This window comes from Cherax quadricarinatus, chromosome 29 (genome assembly GCF_038502225.1).
Source record: "Cherax quadricarinatus isolate ZL_2023a chromosome 29, ASM3850222v1, whole genome shotgun sequence".
Lineage (NCBI taxonomy): Eukaryota > Metazoa > Arthropoda > Malacostraca > Decapoda > Parastacidae > Cherax > Cherax quadricarinatus.
The window spans coordinates 31196141-31211140 of NC_091320.1; the positions used below are offsets into that span (position 1 = coordinate 31196141).

Sequence of the window (15000 nt, forward strand, 5' to 3'; positions counted from 1 at the left end):
AGGCACTACAATGGATCAGGGAATACTTGTCAGGAAGACAGCAGCGAGTCATGGTACGTGGCGAGGTGTCAGAGTGGGCACCTGTGACCAGCCGGGTCCCGCAGGGGTCAGTCCTAGGACCAGTGCTGTTTCTCGTATTTGTGAACGACATGACGGAAGGAATAGACTCTGAGGTGTCCCTGTTTGCAGATGACGTGAAGTTGATGAGAAGAATTCACTCGATCGAAGACCAGGCAGAACTACAAAGGGATCTGGACAGGCTGCAGACCTGATCCAGCAATTGGCTCCTGGAGTTCAATCCCACCAAGTGCAAAGTCATGAAGATTGGGGAAGGGCAAAGAAGACCGCAGACGGAGTACAGTCTAGGGGGCCAGAGACTACAAACCTCACTCAAGGAAAAGGATCTTGGGGTGAGTATAACACCAGGCACATCTCCTGAAGTGCACATCAACCAAATAACTGCTGCAGCATATGGGCGCCTAGCAAACCTCAGAACAGCATTCCGACATCTTAATAAGGAATCATTCAGGATCCTGTACACCGTGTACGTTAGGCCCATATTGGAGTATGCGGCACCAGTTTGGAACCCACACCTAGCCAAGCACGTGAAGAAACTAGAGAAAGTGCAAAGGTTTGCAACAAGACTAGTCCCAGAGCTAAGAGGTATGTCCTACGAGGAGAGGTTAAGGGAAATCAACCTGACGACACTGGAGGACAGGAGAGATAGGGGGGACATGATAACGACATACAAAATACTGAGAGGAATTGACAAGGTGGACAAAGACAGGATGTTCCAGAGATTGGACACAGTAACAAGGGGACACAGTTGGAAGCTGAAGACACAGATGAATCACAGGGATGTTAGGAAGTATTTCTTCAGCCACAGAGTAGTCAGTAAGTGGAATAGTTTGGGAAGCGATGTAGTGGAGGCAGGATCCATACATAGCTTTAAGCAGAGGTATGATAAAGCTCACGGCTCAGGGAGAGTGACCTAGTAGCGATCAGTGAAGAGGCGGGGCCAGGAGCTCGGACTCGACCTCCGCAACCTCAACTAGGTGAGTACAACTAGGTGAGTACACACACACACACACACACACACACACACACACACACACACACACACACACACACACACACACACACACACACACACACACACACACACAAACACACACACACACACACACACACACACACATACATACACACATATACACACACACACACACATACACACACACACACATTCACACACACATACACACACACACACATATACACACACACACAACACACACACACACCACATACATGCATACATCACACACACACACACACACACCACATACATCACACACACACACACACACACACACACACACACACACACACACACACACACACACACACACACACACAACACAACACATACATACAACACACACACACACACACATGGGGGATATGATAACGACATATAAAATACTAAGAGGAATCGACAAGGTGGACAGAGAGACGATGCTCCAGAGATGAGACACAGCAACAAGGGATCACAGTTAGAAGTTGAAGACTCAGATGATTCACAGAGATGTTAGGAAGTATTTCTTTAGTCACAGAGTTGTCTGGAAGTGGATTAGTCTGGGAAAGGATGTACTGGAGGCAGGATCCATACATGGCTTTAAGAAGAGTTATGATAAAGCTCATGGAGCGGGAAGAGTGACCTAATAGCGACCAGTGAAGAGGCGGGGCCAGGAGCTGTGATTCGACCCCTGCAACCACAACTATGTGAGTACAGGACTAGATAAGGTGGAACACACACAAGGTGGACAGAGACAGGATGTTCCAGAGATGGGACACAGAAACAAGGGGTCACAATTGGAAGTTGAAGACTCAGATGAGTCAAAGGGATGTTAGGAAGTATTTCTTCAGTCATAGAGTTGTCAAGAAGTGGAATAGTCTGACAGGTGATGTAGCGGAGGAAGGAACCATACATAGTTTTAAAACGAGGTATGATGAAGCTCATGGAGGAAGCAGAGATAGGACCTAGTAGCGATCAGTAAAGATTCGGGGCCAGGAGCTGAGTCTCAACCCCAGCAACCATAAATAGGTGAATTAGTGGAGTACACACACACATACACACACACACACACACACACACACACACACAATAATTCTGAAACATAATCTTCAATAATCGGGATTGTAATTCTCGTGAAGTCTACCGTAGACATACATGGAAGAAAACGAGTTAATTTGAAAGAAGAAAGAAAATGGGTTCATCACTAATGGGGAGAATGGGAAAACAAGCACAATGAAAAAAAAAATATTGATTACCCCTCATCAAAGAAAAACATTTTCTCATGGAAGGCGAAAATTTATTCTGTAATGAAAGTCTACTCCAAAGAATTGTAGATTTTTCTCCCTTGCCTCGTATTAACCCATTATTATTCCTCCTTCTTTCCCTTTCCTTCAACTCTTCCATTTCCCAGGTGCTGTACGTGCCCTGTAAGTTTAGCCTGTTTACGTAAACAATATTATTTCCCAGAAAGAAAGCTTTTTATCTACCATCAGAAATTGACAGGAGTGACTGGTAAAATGGATTAGTTACCGTTGTGATAGAACACGGACTTGGCCATAATTTTGAAGTTAGGATATTAAAGTTAACTTTACATTGAGGATATTAAAGTTAACTTTATATTGAGGATATTAAAGTTAAGCTAACACTGAGGACACTTAAGCTAACTTAATATTAAGGACATTAAAATTAACATTAAGAACATTAAAGTTAACATTAAGGACATTAAAGTTAACACTAAGGACATTAAAGTTAACATTATGGAATCGACACCATGCCCAGCCTTTCTAGGGTAGGGTAGGTGCCTGAGCCCGAACCTTTAGCTCATAAGACTGTCATTCCCATTAGCCCCCTTGTGGCGGGGATGGCAGACCAGAGAGGCCTAGCTTGGGGCTAGGCCTGGGGACAGTTGGTCCCAAAGATGAGGAGGTACCTGTGCCTCCTCCCATGGCAGACTTAGGTCTCAGACACTCCCTAAAGAGGGAGCCAAGGCCGGGCCACCACTTGGACAAGGCCCGGGCCGGGAGAATACCGGCGAATATTTAATAATAATAAGAAGAAGAACATTATGGAAATTAAAGTTAACATAAAAGATATTAAGGTTAACATTGAGGATATTAAATTTAACACTGAAAACCTAACATTACATACAGACAAAATGATAGATAATGAGCCATAGAGATATTAACTTAGATATTAACTTAGATATTAACTTAGATATTAACTTAGATATTAACTTAGATATTAACTTAGATATTAACTTAGCGGAACATTGATTCTCATAGAACGTGAAACAGCGAGACTTGAAAGGAAATTTGGTTTAGTTATTTCTTTAAATAAAAAAAATATTTATCAATACTCGTGATTCTTTTTTATTTATAAGTGGGTATAGTAGTAATAATATTAAATCATAATAATACGTGTCTAACTACATTACCTAAGTTTCTTCGTCACCATATACCACCACACACCCCCACCCGGGGCCAGGAGATGTGATTCGACCTCTTCAATCATAAATAGGTGAGGACACCATCACACCATTCACCACACTACAACCCATTTATATGACACACACCATCATCACATACCTCACCACCACACTACCAGTCACATGTCACATAAGGTACCACCATCACACCACATTACCAGTCACACACCATCAGTCACACCCTCACCTTCTATCAGGTAGCAGGAACATCTTGGCATAAGGGTTCCTGGGCGCTCCTGTGTGTCTGGGCGGCAGGTCGGCAGCACCCACGATAGTCACCACCAACTGCTGGTTCACTGGCTCGAACCATAGCTTCACCTGAATCACCACGAGAACATAGTTAAAGTTGTTAATAAACAGAACAATCTCAGTCACACACACACACACACACACACACACACACACACACACACACAAACACACACACACACACACACACACACACACACACACACACACACTTTAATAGCCTACCAAAAAGGATTGAATCCTATGTATCAATGTTTTTGCTGACACTATAAAATTAATGAGAATAATAAGAAGAGAAGAAGACATCGATAAACTCCAGAGACCACATCAGACTGGAGATGTGGTCACACAGGTGACTTCTCCAGTTCAACGCCAGCAAAAGCACAGTCATGCTATGGAGAAGGAAATGGCAGACCGGACACAGAGTACAGCGTGGAAAGAGACACATGATTAATATACACAAAATCTTAAGAGGAACTGATAGGGACAGATTGTTTGAATCAAAAGGACACAGGTGGAAGATGAAGACACAGATGAGCCATAAGAATGTAAGGAAGTATTTCTGTAGTTTGAGAATGAGGCAGTGGTGGAGGCAAACTCACTACACAGCTTCAAGAATAGATATGATGAGGCCCAATAAGCCCGAAGGTGGTGATGCCGATCAAGATGGTCTAAGAGGCGGGGCCAGGAGCTAAGTCTCGAACCTTGCAAACACAACACAGTGAGTACAAATAGGTGAACATACACACACTCTTGACCTCTAAAATCACGAATAGGTGAATACACACACACACACACACACACACACACACACACACACACACACACACACACACACACACACACACACACACACACACACACACACACACACACACACACACACACACACACACACACATGACGGAAGGAATAGACTCTGAGGTGTCCCTGTTTGCAGATGACGTGAAGTTGATGAGAAGAATACACTCGATCGAAGACCAGGCAGAACTACAAAGGGATCTGGACAGGCTGCAGACCTGGTCCAGCAATTGGCTCCTGGAGTTCAATCCCACCAAGTGCAAAGTCATGAAGATTGGGGAAGGGCAAAGAAGGCCGCAGACGGAGTACAGTCTAGGGGGTCAGAGACTACAAACCTCACTCAAGGAAAAAGATCTTGGGGTGAGTATAACACCAGGCACATCTCCTGAAGCGCACATCAACCAAATAACTGCTGCAGCATATGGGCGCCTAGCAAACCTCAGAACAGCATTCCGACATCTTAATAAGGAATCGTTCAGGACCCTGTACACCGTATACGTTAGGCCCATATTGGAGTATGCGGCACCAGTTTGGAACCCACACCTAGCCAAGCACGTAAAGAAACTAGAGAAAGTGCAAAGGTTTGCAACAAGACTAGTCCCAGAGCTAAGAGGTATGTCCTACGAGGAGAGGTTAAGGGAAATCAACCTGACGACACTGGAGGACAGGAGAGATAGGGGGGACATGATAACGACATACAAAATACTGAGGGGAATTGACAAGGTGGACAAAGACAGGATGTTCCAGAGATTGGACACAGTAACAAGGGGACACAGTTGGAAGCTAAAGACACAGATGAATCACAGGGATGTTAGGAAGTATTTCTTCAGCCACAGAGTAGTCAGTAAGTGGAATAGTTTGGGAAGCGATGTAGTGGAGGCAGGATCCATACATAGCTTTAAGCAGAGGTATGATAAAGCTCACGGCTCGGGGAGAGTGACCTAGTAGCGATCAGTGAAGAGGCGGGGCCAGGAGCTCGGACTCGACCCCCGCAACCTCAACTAGGTGAGAACTAGGTGAGTACACACACACACAAACACACTGTACACCGTGTACGTCAGGCCCATATGGAGTATGCAGTACCAGTTTGGGCAAGACTAGTGCCGGAGCTAAAGGGCATGTCTTAAGAGAAGAGGGTAAGGGAAATAGACCTGACGAAACTGGAGGACAGGAGGGATAGAGGGGACATGATTACGACATATAAAATACTGAGGGGAATTGACAAGATGGATAGGGACAGGATCTTTCAGAGATGGGACACAACAACAAGGAGTCACAAGTAGGTGAAGACTCAGATGAGTCACAGGGATGTTAGAAAGTATTTCTTCAGACATAGAGTTGTCAGGAAGTGCAACAGTCTGGAGAGTGATGTAGTGGAGGCAGGATCAATACACATGTCTGGGTTCGATTCCCAACAAGGGTAGAAACATTGGGCGTGTTTCTTTACACTGGTTATTTATGTTCACCCATCAGTAAAATGGGTACCTGGGTGTCAGTCAACTGGTGTGGGTCGCATCCTGGGACAAAACTGTCCTAATTTGCCCGAAATGCTCAGCATAATAACAAGCGGCTTTCTATATAGTAGTATGTCATTGATGTCAGCTAGTACTGTATACCTTGTACATGTACTTGTAAATAAAGTTATTATATTATTATTATTATTAAGAGGTATGATAAAGCTTCCAGAGCAGGGAGTGAAGAGGCGGGGCCAGGAGCTGAGTCTCGACCCCTGCAACCACAATTAGGTGAGTACAATTAGGTGAGTACACATGCTCTCTCTCTTTCTCTCCATTAAAAATTAAAGAACCAGAGAAAACAAACAATACAGTTCAGTTTACCCATAAGTGGAGCTGTTTTCTGTCACTTCACCGAGAGGACTAACTCAAGTATTTTACCTAACATCACTTTTTTTTTTTTTTTTAAGACCACCTGTATGACCCAGTTTACCCTTACGGGTTTAGCGCTTCGCTATGATTTTTAAGACCACGAAATATACAATACACAAGCTTCGTTAGCTTCTTTAATATAGATAAAAGTTTTGGTCTTAAATCCGATGTGATATGCTTCTACAAATAATATATATATATATATATATATATATATATATATATATATATATATATATATATATATGTATATATATATATATATATATATATGTATATAATATGCTTGTTTCTGGGGTCAACGCCCCCGCGGGCCAGTTCCTGACCAAGTCGCACATGCATGCATACATATACTCACTACCGTACCTTTTCCTGTCATCCTCCACCTCTTCCGTACTTCCTTCCCTCATTTTCCCTTCACTTTCATCGCTCTCCCTCACTCACCTGAAGTTTGCCTATGATGGAAGGAGAGTGGGTTCGTATCCGGTATGTCTCAGGTGAGCCGGGGGAGGTGATAGTAACACTCGGCCGACGGTCACGACTTGGCTCAGACAACTTCCTGTGCTCGTACGTCTCACCTGGCGGGACAAGCAGACGTGTGGGCGTGGACGTAGGCGTGGGCAGGAAGGTTGAAGGAGACTGTCTATAAGCTCGAAGGCTATACAGACATGTGGGTGTTAAGGTGGGCGTGGTGGGGGCGGCGAGATGTTGGTAATCCTTACCAAGCTCTGACAACCTCCCACGATAGGTTCCCAGAGGGTTATTAATAAAGTTATTATAAGGTAGCAGAATCAGTGACACGGAAGAACATGTGGCCTTTCATTACTAGGCTTAATCAAGATAATAAAGAAAACAAAAGATTAAAATAAGGTCATTGATAAATAAAAGTAGACAAATTGGCTACTTTCTTAGTCACCCACTCTCCAGTGTACTTTCCTTGTCCTCTCTTTAAGAGTGGCACTTTCCTGATCCTCCTAGCACTTGCATTTATCTTCCAGGATCCCCCATAGCCCTCCCAGGACTCACCTTTGGAGGATAGACCGGCCTGCGTGTGCCGCCGTATGGGTTGTCTGCCCACGTCTGAGAGCTGCCTGGAGACGATAAGCTCGACCTGGGGTTCCTGACGGGACTCGGCAATGATGTCGTAAACCTCCTCGTAGGTCTTGCCCTGCAGCGAGCGCCCATTCCATTCTAACACTTCGTCCCCTGTGGAGGAGGAGGAGGAAGAAGGGATGGAGTGCAGTGGAGTAGTTAGTGGAGGGCTAGAGAAGCAGTTGGTGGGCAAGCAGTGGGATTAATAAAATGGTGAAAACAGAGTCGAACTGCTGACAGTTACGGAAGCAGGACGTCTCGCTCTCGGTAAGTCTCTGCCTAGAGCGAGAGTGCTAGTGAAATATAAAGGCTGAGAAGGAGACATTAGGGATGATGAAGCCAGGGTTGAAACAAGGGTATTAAATCACTTACAGGAAAGCCAGCAATTACCGGGACAGCATTTCGTTGACATGTGAGTTCCAAGTCATTAAGAAGCTCACCTGTGAGACGATACGTTGTGCACATAAAAGCTAAGTCTACTGTATCTCTCCACTACCATATCTGTCGAAATGTTTCTGTCTCTTAAACCCAGACGACAGAGGGTGAGAGCAGGTGTGACGGGAAAGGTTTACACTTGAGACTAAACCTCAGTTTGCGATATTATTTTTTTAATAAACCACGTATTTGTGTCGTATTTGCATGCACGTCGATATATAACAAAAAAAGGCACAATATCGTGACTGGAACGATACACAAATAACCCGCACACAGAAGAGAGGAGCTCACGACTACATTTCGGTCCAAGTCGGACCGAAACGTCGTCGTAAGCTCCTCTCTTCTATGTGCGGGTTATTAGTGTACGTCGAAATATACTAACACAGGTATACAAAATATTTACCAAGTTACATGACTTAATGGAAGGGAGTGGAGAAGTTAGTGTTTTATGGAGGAAATAGAGAAAGTAGAGGCGAAATAACCGAGAGGTTAGAGGCATTTTAAGGAGCAAATGAAGGTGATAAGGGATACAGAAAAGAGAGAATAGAGAGTACAATGGACAAGAAAAAAAAGGGAGACGCAGAAGGAAGAAGGCGGTGAAAAAGACAACCACAATCTCGTTAACCTGGAATGAGAGAGGAAAGAGGAAGGGGAATAACACACATTTATCATCAGAATATTGCTACTCAGGATGAAGACAACAAAAGAACACCTGTTTTTCTTGTGTTCTTCTGTGTTCAGCACCTAAGTTCTACACGCTATTTTCTTGCTAACAAATGAAGGAGTGAAACTGGAACGTTTAAAATAAGACGTTGTAAGCTGAGTTATCCCTCTCGCATTCAGAGGACGGAGGTGCGAGCCTCCAAACAACCATGCGGATATAACGTTTCACAAGAAAAAATTATGATAATCTATAATAATTAGCAGACAATTAAACCTTTAATAATAATAATAATAATTTTAACTAGTTTGTGAATGAAAATTATTGGCGGAGACAGTGGAGGAGAAAGTGGAGGAGAATGTGGAGGAGAAAGTGGAGGAGAAAGTGGAGGAGACGGTGGAGGAGATAGTGGAGGAGAAAGTGGAGGAGAAAGTGGAGGAGACAGTGGAGGAGATAGTGGAGGGGATAGTGGAGGAGACAGTGGAGGAGACAGTGGAGGAGACAGTGGAGGAGATAGTAGAGGAGATAGTAGAGGAGACAGTGGAGGAGAGAGTGGAGGAGACAGTGGAGGAGACAGTGGAGGAGACAGTGGAGGAGATAGTGGAGGGGATAGTGGAGGAGACAGTGGAGGAGACAGTGGAGGAGACAGTGGAGGAGACGGTGGAGGACATAGTGGAGGGGACAGTGGAGGAGATAGTGGAGGAGACGGTGAAGGAGACAGTGGAGGAGATAGTGGAGGAGACAGTGGAGGAGATAGTGGAGGAGACGGTGAAGGAGACAGTGGAGGAGATAGTGGAGGAGATAGTAGAGGGTATAGTGGAGGAGACAGTTGGTAGAGGAGATGAGTCATGGAGGGCCGGGCTAGTGTCTAGACACACTCCATGGCGCGCTGCCCATACACACGCCCTCCACGCCCATATGCATATCCTCCATTCCCATACACGCCCTCCACGCCCATACACAAGCCCCCCTCTCATCCTCCACCATCCTCTAATGCCTGCCAGCCTGCCTGCCAACCTGCCAGCCTGCCAGCCTGCATGCCGTTTCTTACAGTTACTTCTGTCAGTATTCTCGGAGCACATCTCCCTTCTAGAATAATTTTATATATTATTAAATTAAATTATATAATTGTATATATATCTGAAGTGACTATATATATATATATATATATATATATATATATATATATATATATATATATATATATATATATATATATATATATGAATACATATATATATATATATATATATATATATATATATATATATATATATATATATATATATATATATATATATATATATATACACATACACACATATATATATATATATATATATATATATATATATATATATATATATATATATATATATATATATATATATATATATATATATATATATATATATATACAGGTAGTAGGTTGGTAGACAGCAATCACCCAGGGAAGTACTACCGTCCTGCCAGATGACTGTGAAACAGAAACCTGTAACTGTTTTGCATGATGGTAGGATTGCTGGTTTCTTTTTCTGTCTCATAAACACGCTAGATAACAGGGATATCTTGCTACTCCTACTTACACTTTGGTCACACTTCACAGACATGCACATGCATATATATATACATACATCTAGGTTTTTCTCCTTTTTCTAAATAGCTCTTGTTCTTCTTTATTTCTTCTATTGTCCATGGGGAAGTGGAAAAGAATCTTTCCTCCGTAAGCCATGCGTGTCGTATGAGGCGACTAAAATGCCGGGAGCAATGGGCTAGTAACCCCTTCTCCTGTAGACATTTACTAAAAAAGAGAAGAAGAAAAACTTTATAAAACTGGGATGCTTAAATGTGCGTGGATGTAGTGCGGATGACAAGAAACAGATGATTGCTGATGTTATGAATGAAAAGAAGTTGGATGTCCTGGCCCTAAGCGAAACAAAGCTGAAGGGGGTAGGGGAGTTTCAGTGGGGGGAAATAAATGGGATTAAATCTGGAGTATCTGAGAGAGTTAGAGCAAAGGAAGGGGTAGCAGTAATGTTAAATGATCAGTTATGGAAGGAGAAAAGAGAATATGAATGTGTAAATTCAAGAATTATGTGGATTAAAGTAAAGGTTGGATGCGAGAAGTGGGTCATAATAAGCGTGTATGCACCTGGAGAAGAGAGGAATGCAGAGGAGAGAGAGAGATTTTGGGAGATGTTAAGTGAATGTATAGGAGCCTTTGAACCAAGTGAGAGAGTAATTGTGGTAGGGGACATGAATGCTAAAGTAGGAGAAACTTTTAGAGAGGGTGTGGTAGGTAAGTTTGGGGTGCCAGGTGTAAATGATAATGGGAGCCCTTTGATTGAACTTTGTATAGAAAGGGGTTTAGTTATAGGTAATTCATATTTTAAGAAAAAGAGGATAAATAAGTATACAAGATATGATGTAGGGCGAAATGGCAGTAGTTTGTTGGATTATGTATTGGTAGATAAAAGACTGTTGAGTAGACTTCAGGATGTACATGTTTATAGAGGGGCCACAGATATATCAGATCACTTTCTAGTTGTAGCTACACTGAGAGTAAAAGGTAGATGGGATACAAGGAGAATAGAAGCATCAGGGAAGAGAGAGGTGAAGGTTTATAAACTAAAAGAGGAGGCAGTTAGGGTAAGATATAAACAGCTATTGGAGGATAGATGGGCTAATGAGAGCATAGGCAATGGGGTCGAAGAGGTATGGGGTAGGTTTAAAAATGTAGTGTTAGAGTGTTCAGCAGAAGTTTGTGGTTACAGGAAAGTGGGTGCGGGAGGGAAGAGGAGCGATTGGTGGAATGATGATGTAAAGAGAGTAGTAAGGGAGAAAAAGTTAGCATATGAGAAGTTTTTACAAAGTAGAAGTGATGCAAGGAGGGAAGAGTATATGGAGAAAAAGAGAGAGGTTAAGAGAGTGGTGAAGCTATGTAAAAAGAGAGCAAATGAGAGAGTGGGTGAGATGTTATCAACAAATTTTGTTGAAAATAAGAAAAAGTTTTGGAGTGAGATTAACAAGTTAAGAAAGCCTAGAGAACAAATGGATTTGTCAGTTAAAAATAGGAGAGGAGAGTTATTAAATGGAGAGTTAGAGGTATTGGGAAGATGGAGGGAATATTTTGAGGAATTGTTAAATGTTGATGAAGATAGGGAAGCTGTGATTTCCTGTATAGGACAAGAAGGAATAACATCTTGTAGGAGTGAGGAAGAGCCAGTTGTGAGTGTGGGGGAAGTTCGTGAGGCAGTAGGTAAAATGAAAGGGGGTAAGGCAGCCGGGATTGATGGGATAAAGATAGAAATGTTAAAAGCAGGTGGGGATATAGTTTTGGAGTGGTTGGTGCAATTATTTAATAAATGTATGGAAGAGGGTAAGGTACCTAGGGATTGGCAGAGAGCATGCATAGTTCCTTAGTATAAAGGCAAAAGGGATAAAAGAGAGTGCAAAAATTATAGGGGGATAAGTCTGCTGAGTATACCTGGTAAAGTGTGTGGTAGAGTTATTATTGAAAGAATTAAGAGTAAGACGGAGAATAGGATGGCAGATGAACAAGGAGGCTTTAGGAAAGGTAGGGGGTGTGTGGACCAGGTGTTTACAGTGAAACATATAAGTGAACAGTATTTAGATAAGGCTAAAGAGGTCTTTGTGGCATTTATGGATTTGGAAAAGGCATATGACAGGGTGGATAGGGGGGCAATGTGGCAGATGTTGCAAGTGTATGGTGTAGGAGGTAGGTTACTGAAAGCAGTGAAGAGTTTTTACGAGGATAGTGAGGCTCAAGTTAGAGTATGTAGGAAAGAGGGAAATTATTTCCCAGTAAAAGTAGGCCTTAGACAAGGATGTGTGATGTCACCGTGGTTGTTTAATATATTTATAGATGGGGTTGTAAGAGAAGTAAATGCGAGGGTCTTGGCAAGAGGCGTGGAGTTAAAAGATAAAGAATCACACACAAAGTGGGAGTTGTCACAGCTGCTCTTTGCTGATGACACTGTGCTCTTGGGAGATTCTGAAGAGAAGTTGCAGAGATTGGTGGATGAATTTGGTAGGGTGTGCAAAAGAAGAAAATTAAAGGTGAATACAGGAAAGAGTAAGGTTATGAGGATAACAAAAAAATTAGGTGATGAAAGATTGAATATCAGATTGGAGGGACAGAGTATGGAGGAAGTAAATGTATTCAGATATTTGGGAGTGGACGTGTCAGCGGATGGGTCTATGAAAGATGAGGTGAATCATAGAATTGATGAGGGGAAAAGAGTGAGTGGTGCACTTAGGAGTCTGTGGAGACAAAGAACTTTGTCCTTGGAGGCAAAGAGGGGAATGTATGAGAGTATAGTTTTACCAACGCTCTTATATGGGTGTGAAGCATGGGTGATAAATGTTGCAGCGAGGAGAAGGCTGGAGGCAGTGGAGATGTCATGTCTGAGGGCAATGTGTGGTGTGAATATAATGCAGAGAATTCGTAGTTTGGAAGTTAGGAGGAGGTGCGGGATTACCAAAACTGTTGTCCAGAGGGCTGAGGAAGGGTTGTTGAGGTGGTTCGGACATGTAGAGAGAATGGAGCGAAACAGAATGACTTCAAGAGTGTATCAGTCTGTAGTGGAAGGAAGGCGGGGTAGGGGTCGGCCTAGGAAAGGTTGGAGAGAGGGGGTACAGGAGGTTTTGTGTGCGAGGGGCTTGGACTTCCAGCAGGCATGCGTGAGCGTGTTTGATAGGAGTGAATGGAGACAAATGGTTTTTAATTCTTGACGTGCTGTTGGAGTGTGAGCAAAGTAACATTTATGAAGAGGTTCAGCGAAACCGGCAGGCCGGACTTGAGTCCTGGAGATGGGAAGTACAGTGCCTGCACTCTGAAGGAGGGGTGTTAATGTTGCAGTTTAAAAACTGTAGTGTAAAGCACCCTTCTGGCAAGACAGTGATGGAGTGAATGATGGTGAAAGTTTTTCTTTTTCGGGCCACCCTGCCTTCTTGGGAATCGGCCAGTGTGATAATAATATATATATATATATATATATATATATATATATATATATATATATATATATATATATATATATATATATATATATATATATATATATATATGCATGAATGCATAGAGACAAAGATAAAGAAAATATAGCATGAATGCATAGAGACAAAGATAAAGAAAAAGAGAAAACATAGAGAACGAGAGAGAGAGAGAGAGAGAGAGAGAGAGAGAGAGAGAAAGAGCTAGGTTAAGTGTGTCAGTCCCTGTATAAATTCTGGCTGTCTCATGCTGCCTTTCTGTCTGTCTGCAGGATTGCAGAAGAACAAGATGTTAGGAAAGGAAGAGGATGTGTGCACCAAATATTTACATTGAACCACATAAGTGAACACACAGATAACAGTAAGGACCTCTTCATTGCACTTACAGATTTGGAAAAGGTATATGATAGGGCGGATAGGGTAGCAACATGACAGATCTGCAAGTGTATGGAAAAGGTGTTAGGTTACCGAAAGCGGTAAAGAGGTTTTATGTGGATAGTGAAGCTAAGTTAAGATATAAAAAAATAAAGGGGGAATATTTTCAACGATTGTTTGACATATTTACAAATGGAGCTGCAAAAGAAGTGAACACTGGGGTGTTGGGGAGACGAGTGGGATTGAAAGATAGTGAGTCTGGTAGTGTGTGGGAGTTGTCACAGTCACTTCATGCCGATGATACTGTGCTTCTGGGAGATTTTGAAGAGGAGTTGCGAAGACTGGTAAACGAATTTGGGAAGGTTTGTAAAAGAAAGAAATTAAAAGTGAACACAGGAAGGAGCAAGGTGATTAGAGGAACAAAAAAAAAAAAATAGGCAATGAAAGATAGGATATTATACTGGAGAGATGGAGTGTGGAGGAAATAAATGTGTTCACATTTTTAGGAGTGAACCTGTCGTGGGTTGGTTCTATGAGAGATGAGGTGAACCATAGAACTGGTGAACGAAATAGAGTAGGTGGTGCAGTGAGGCATCTGTGGAAACCAAGAACGTTATACAATGAGGTAAAATAGGTGATGTACCAGAGCATAGTTGTACCAACTCCCTTATGTAGGTGTGAAGCATGGGTTTTGAACGTTGTCTGAAGACAGTGTGTGGTGTGTGGGAATATTATGCAGAAAATCCGTAGTTTGGAGATTACGAGGTACGGAGGTTCTAAATGTATTGTACAGAGGGGAATTGTTGAGATGGTTGAATAGAGAGGATGGTGCAAAATAGGATAACTAGGAAAGTGAATAAATCTAGGGTGGAGGGAAGTGCTAGGAGTCGTCCTAGGAAACGTTGGAGGGGAATTAAGAATG

At 42.6% G+C, this 15000-nt stretch overlaps 1 protein-coding gene across 1 annotated transcript in view; it reads right to left on the minus strand.

Moving 5' to 3' along the window:
- Positions 1-15000, minus strand: part of LOC128690554 (uncharacterized) — a 331846-nt gene that overhangs the window by 164656 nt on the left and 152190 nt on the right. Inside the window, exons 14-16 of the mRNA XM_070089803.1 lie at positions 7526-7705; positions 6944-7077; positions 3751-3881 (exon numbers count right to left, since the gene is read on the minus strand). Coding sequence (XP_069945904.1) covers positions 3751-3881; positions 6944-7077; positions 7526-7705 — 445 coding nt within the window. The remainder of the gene's footprint in view (positions 1-3750; positions 3882-6943; positions 7078-7525; positions 7706-15000) is intronic.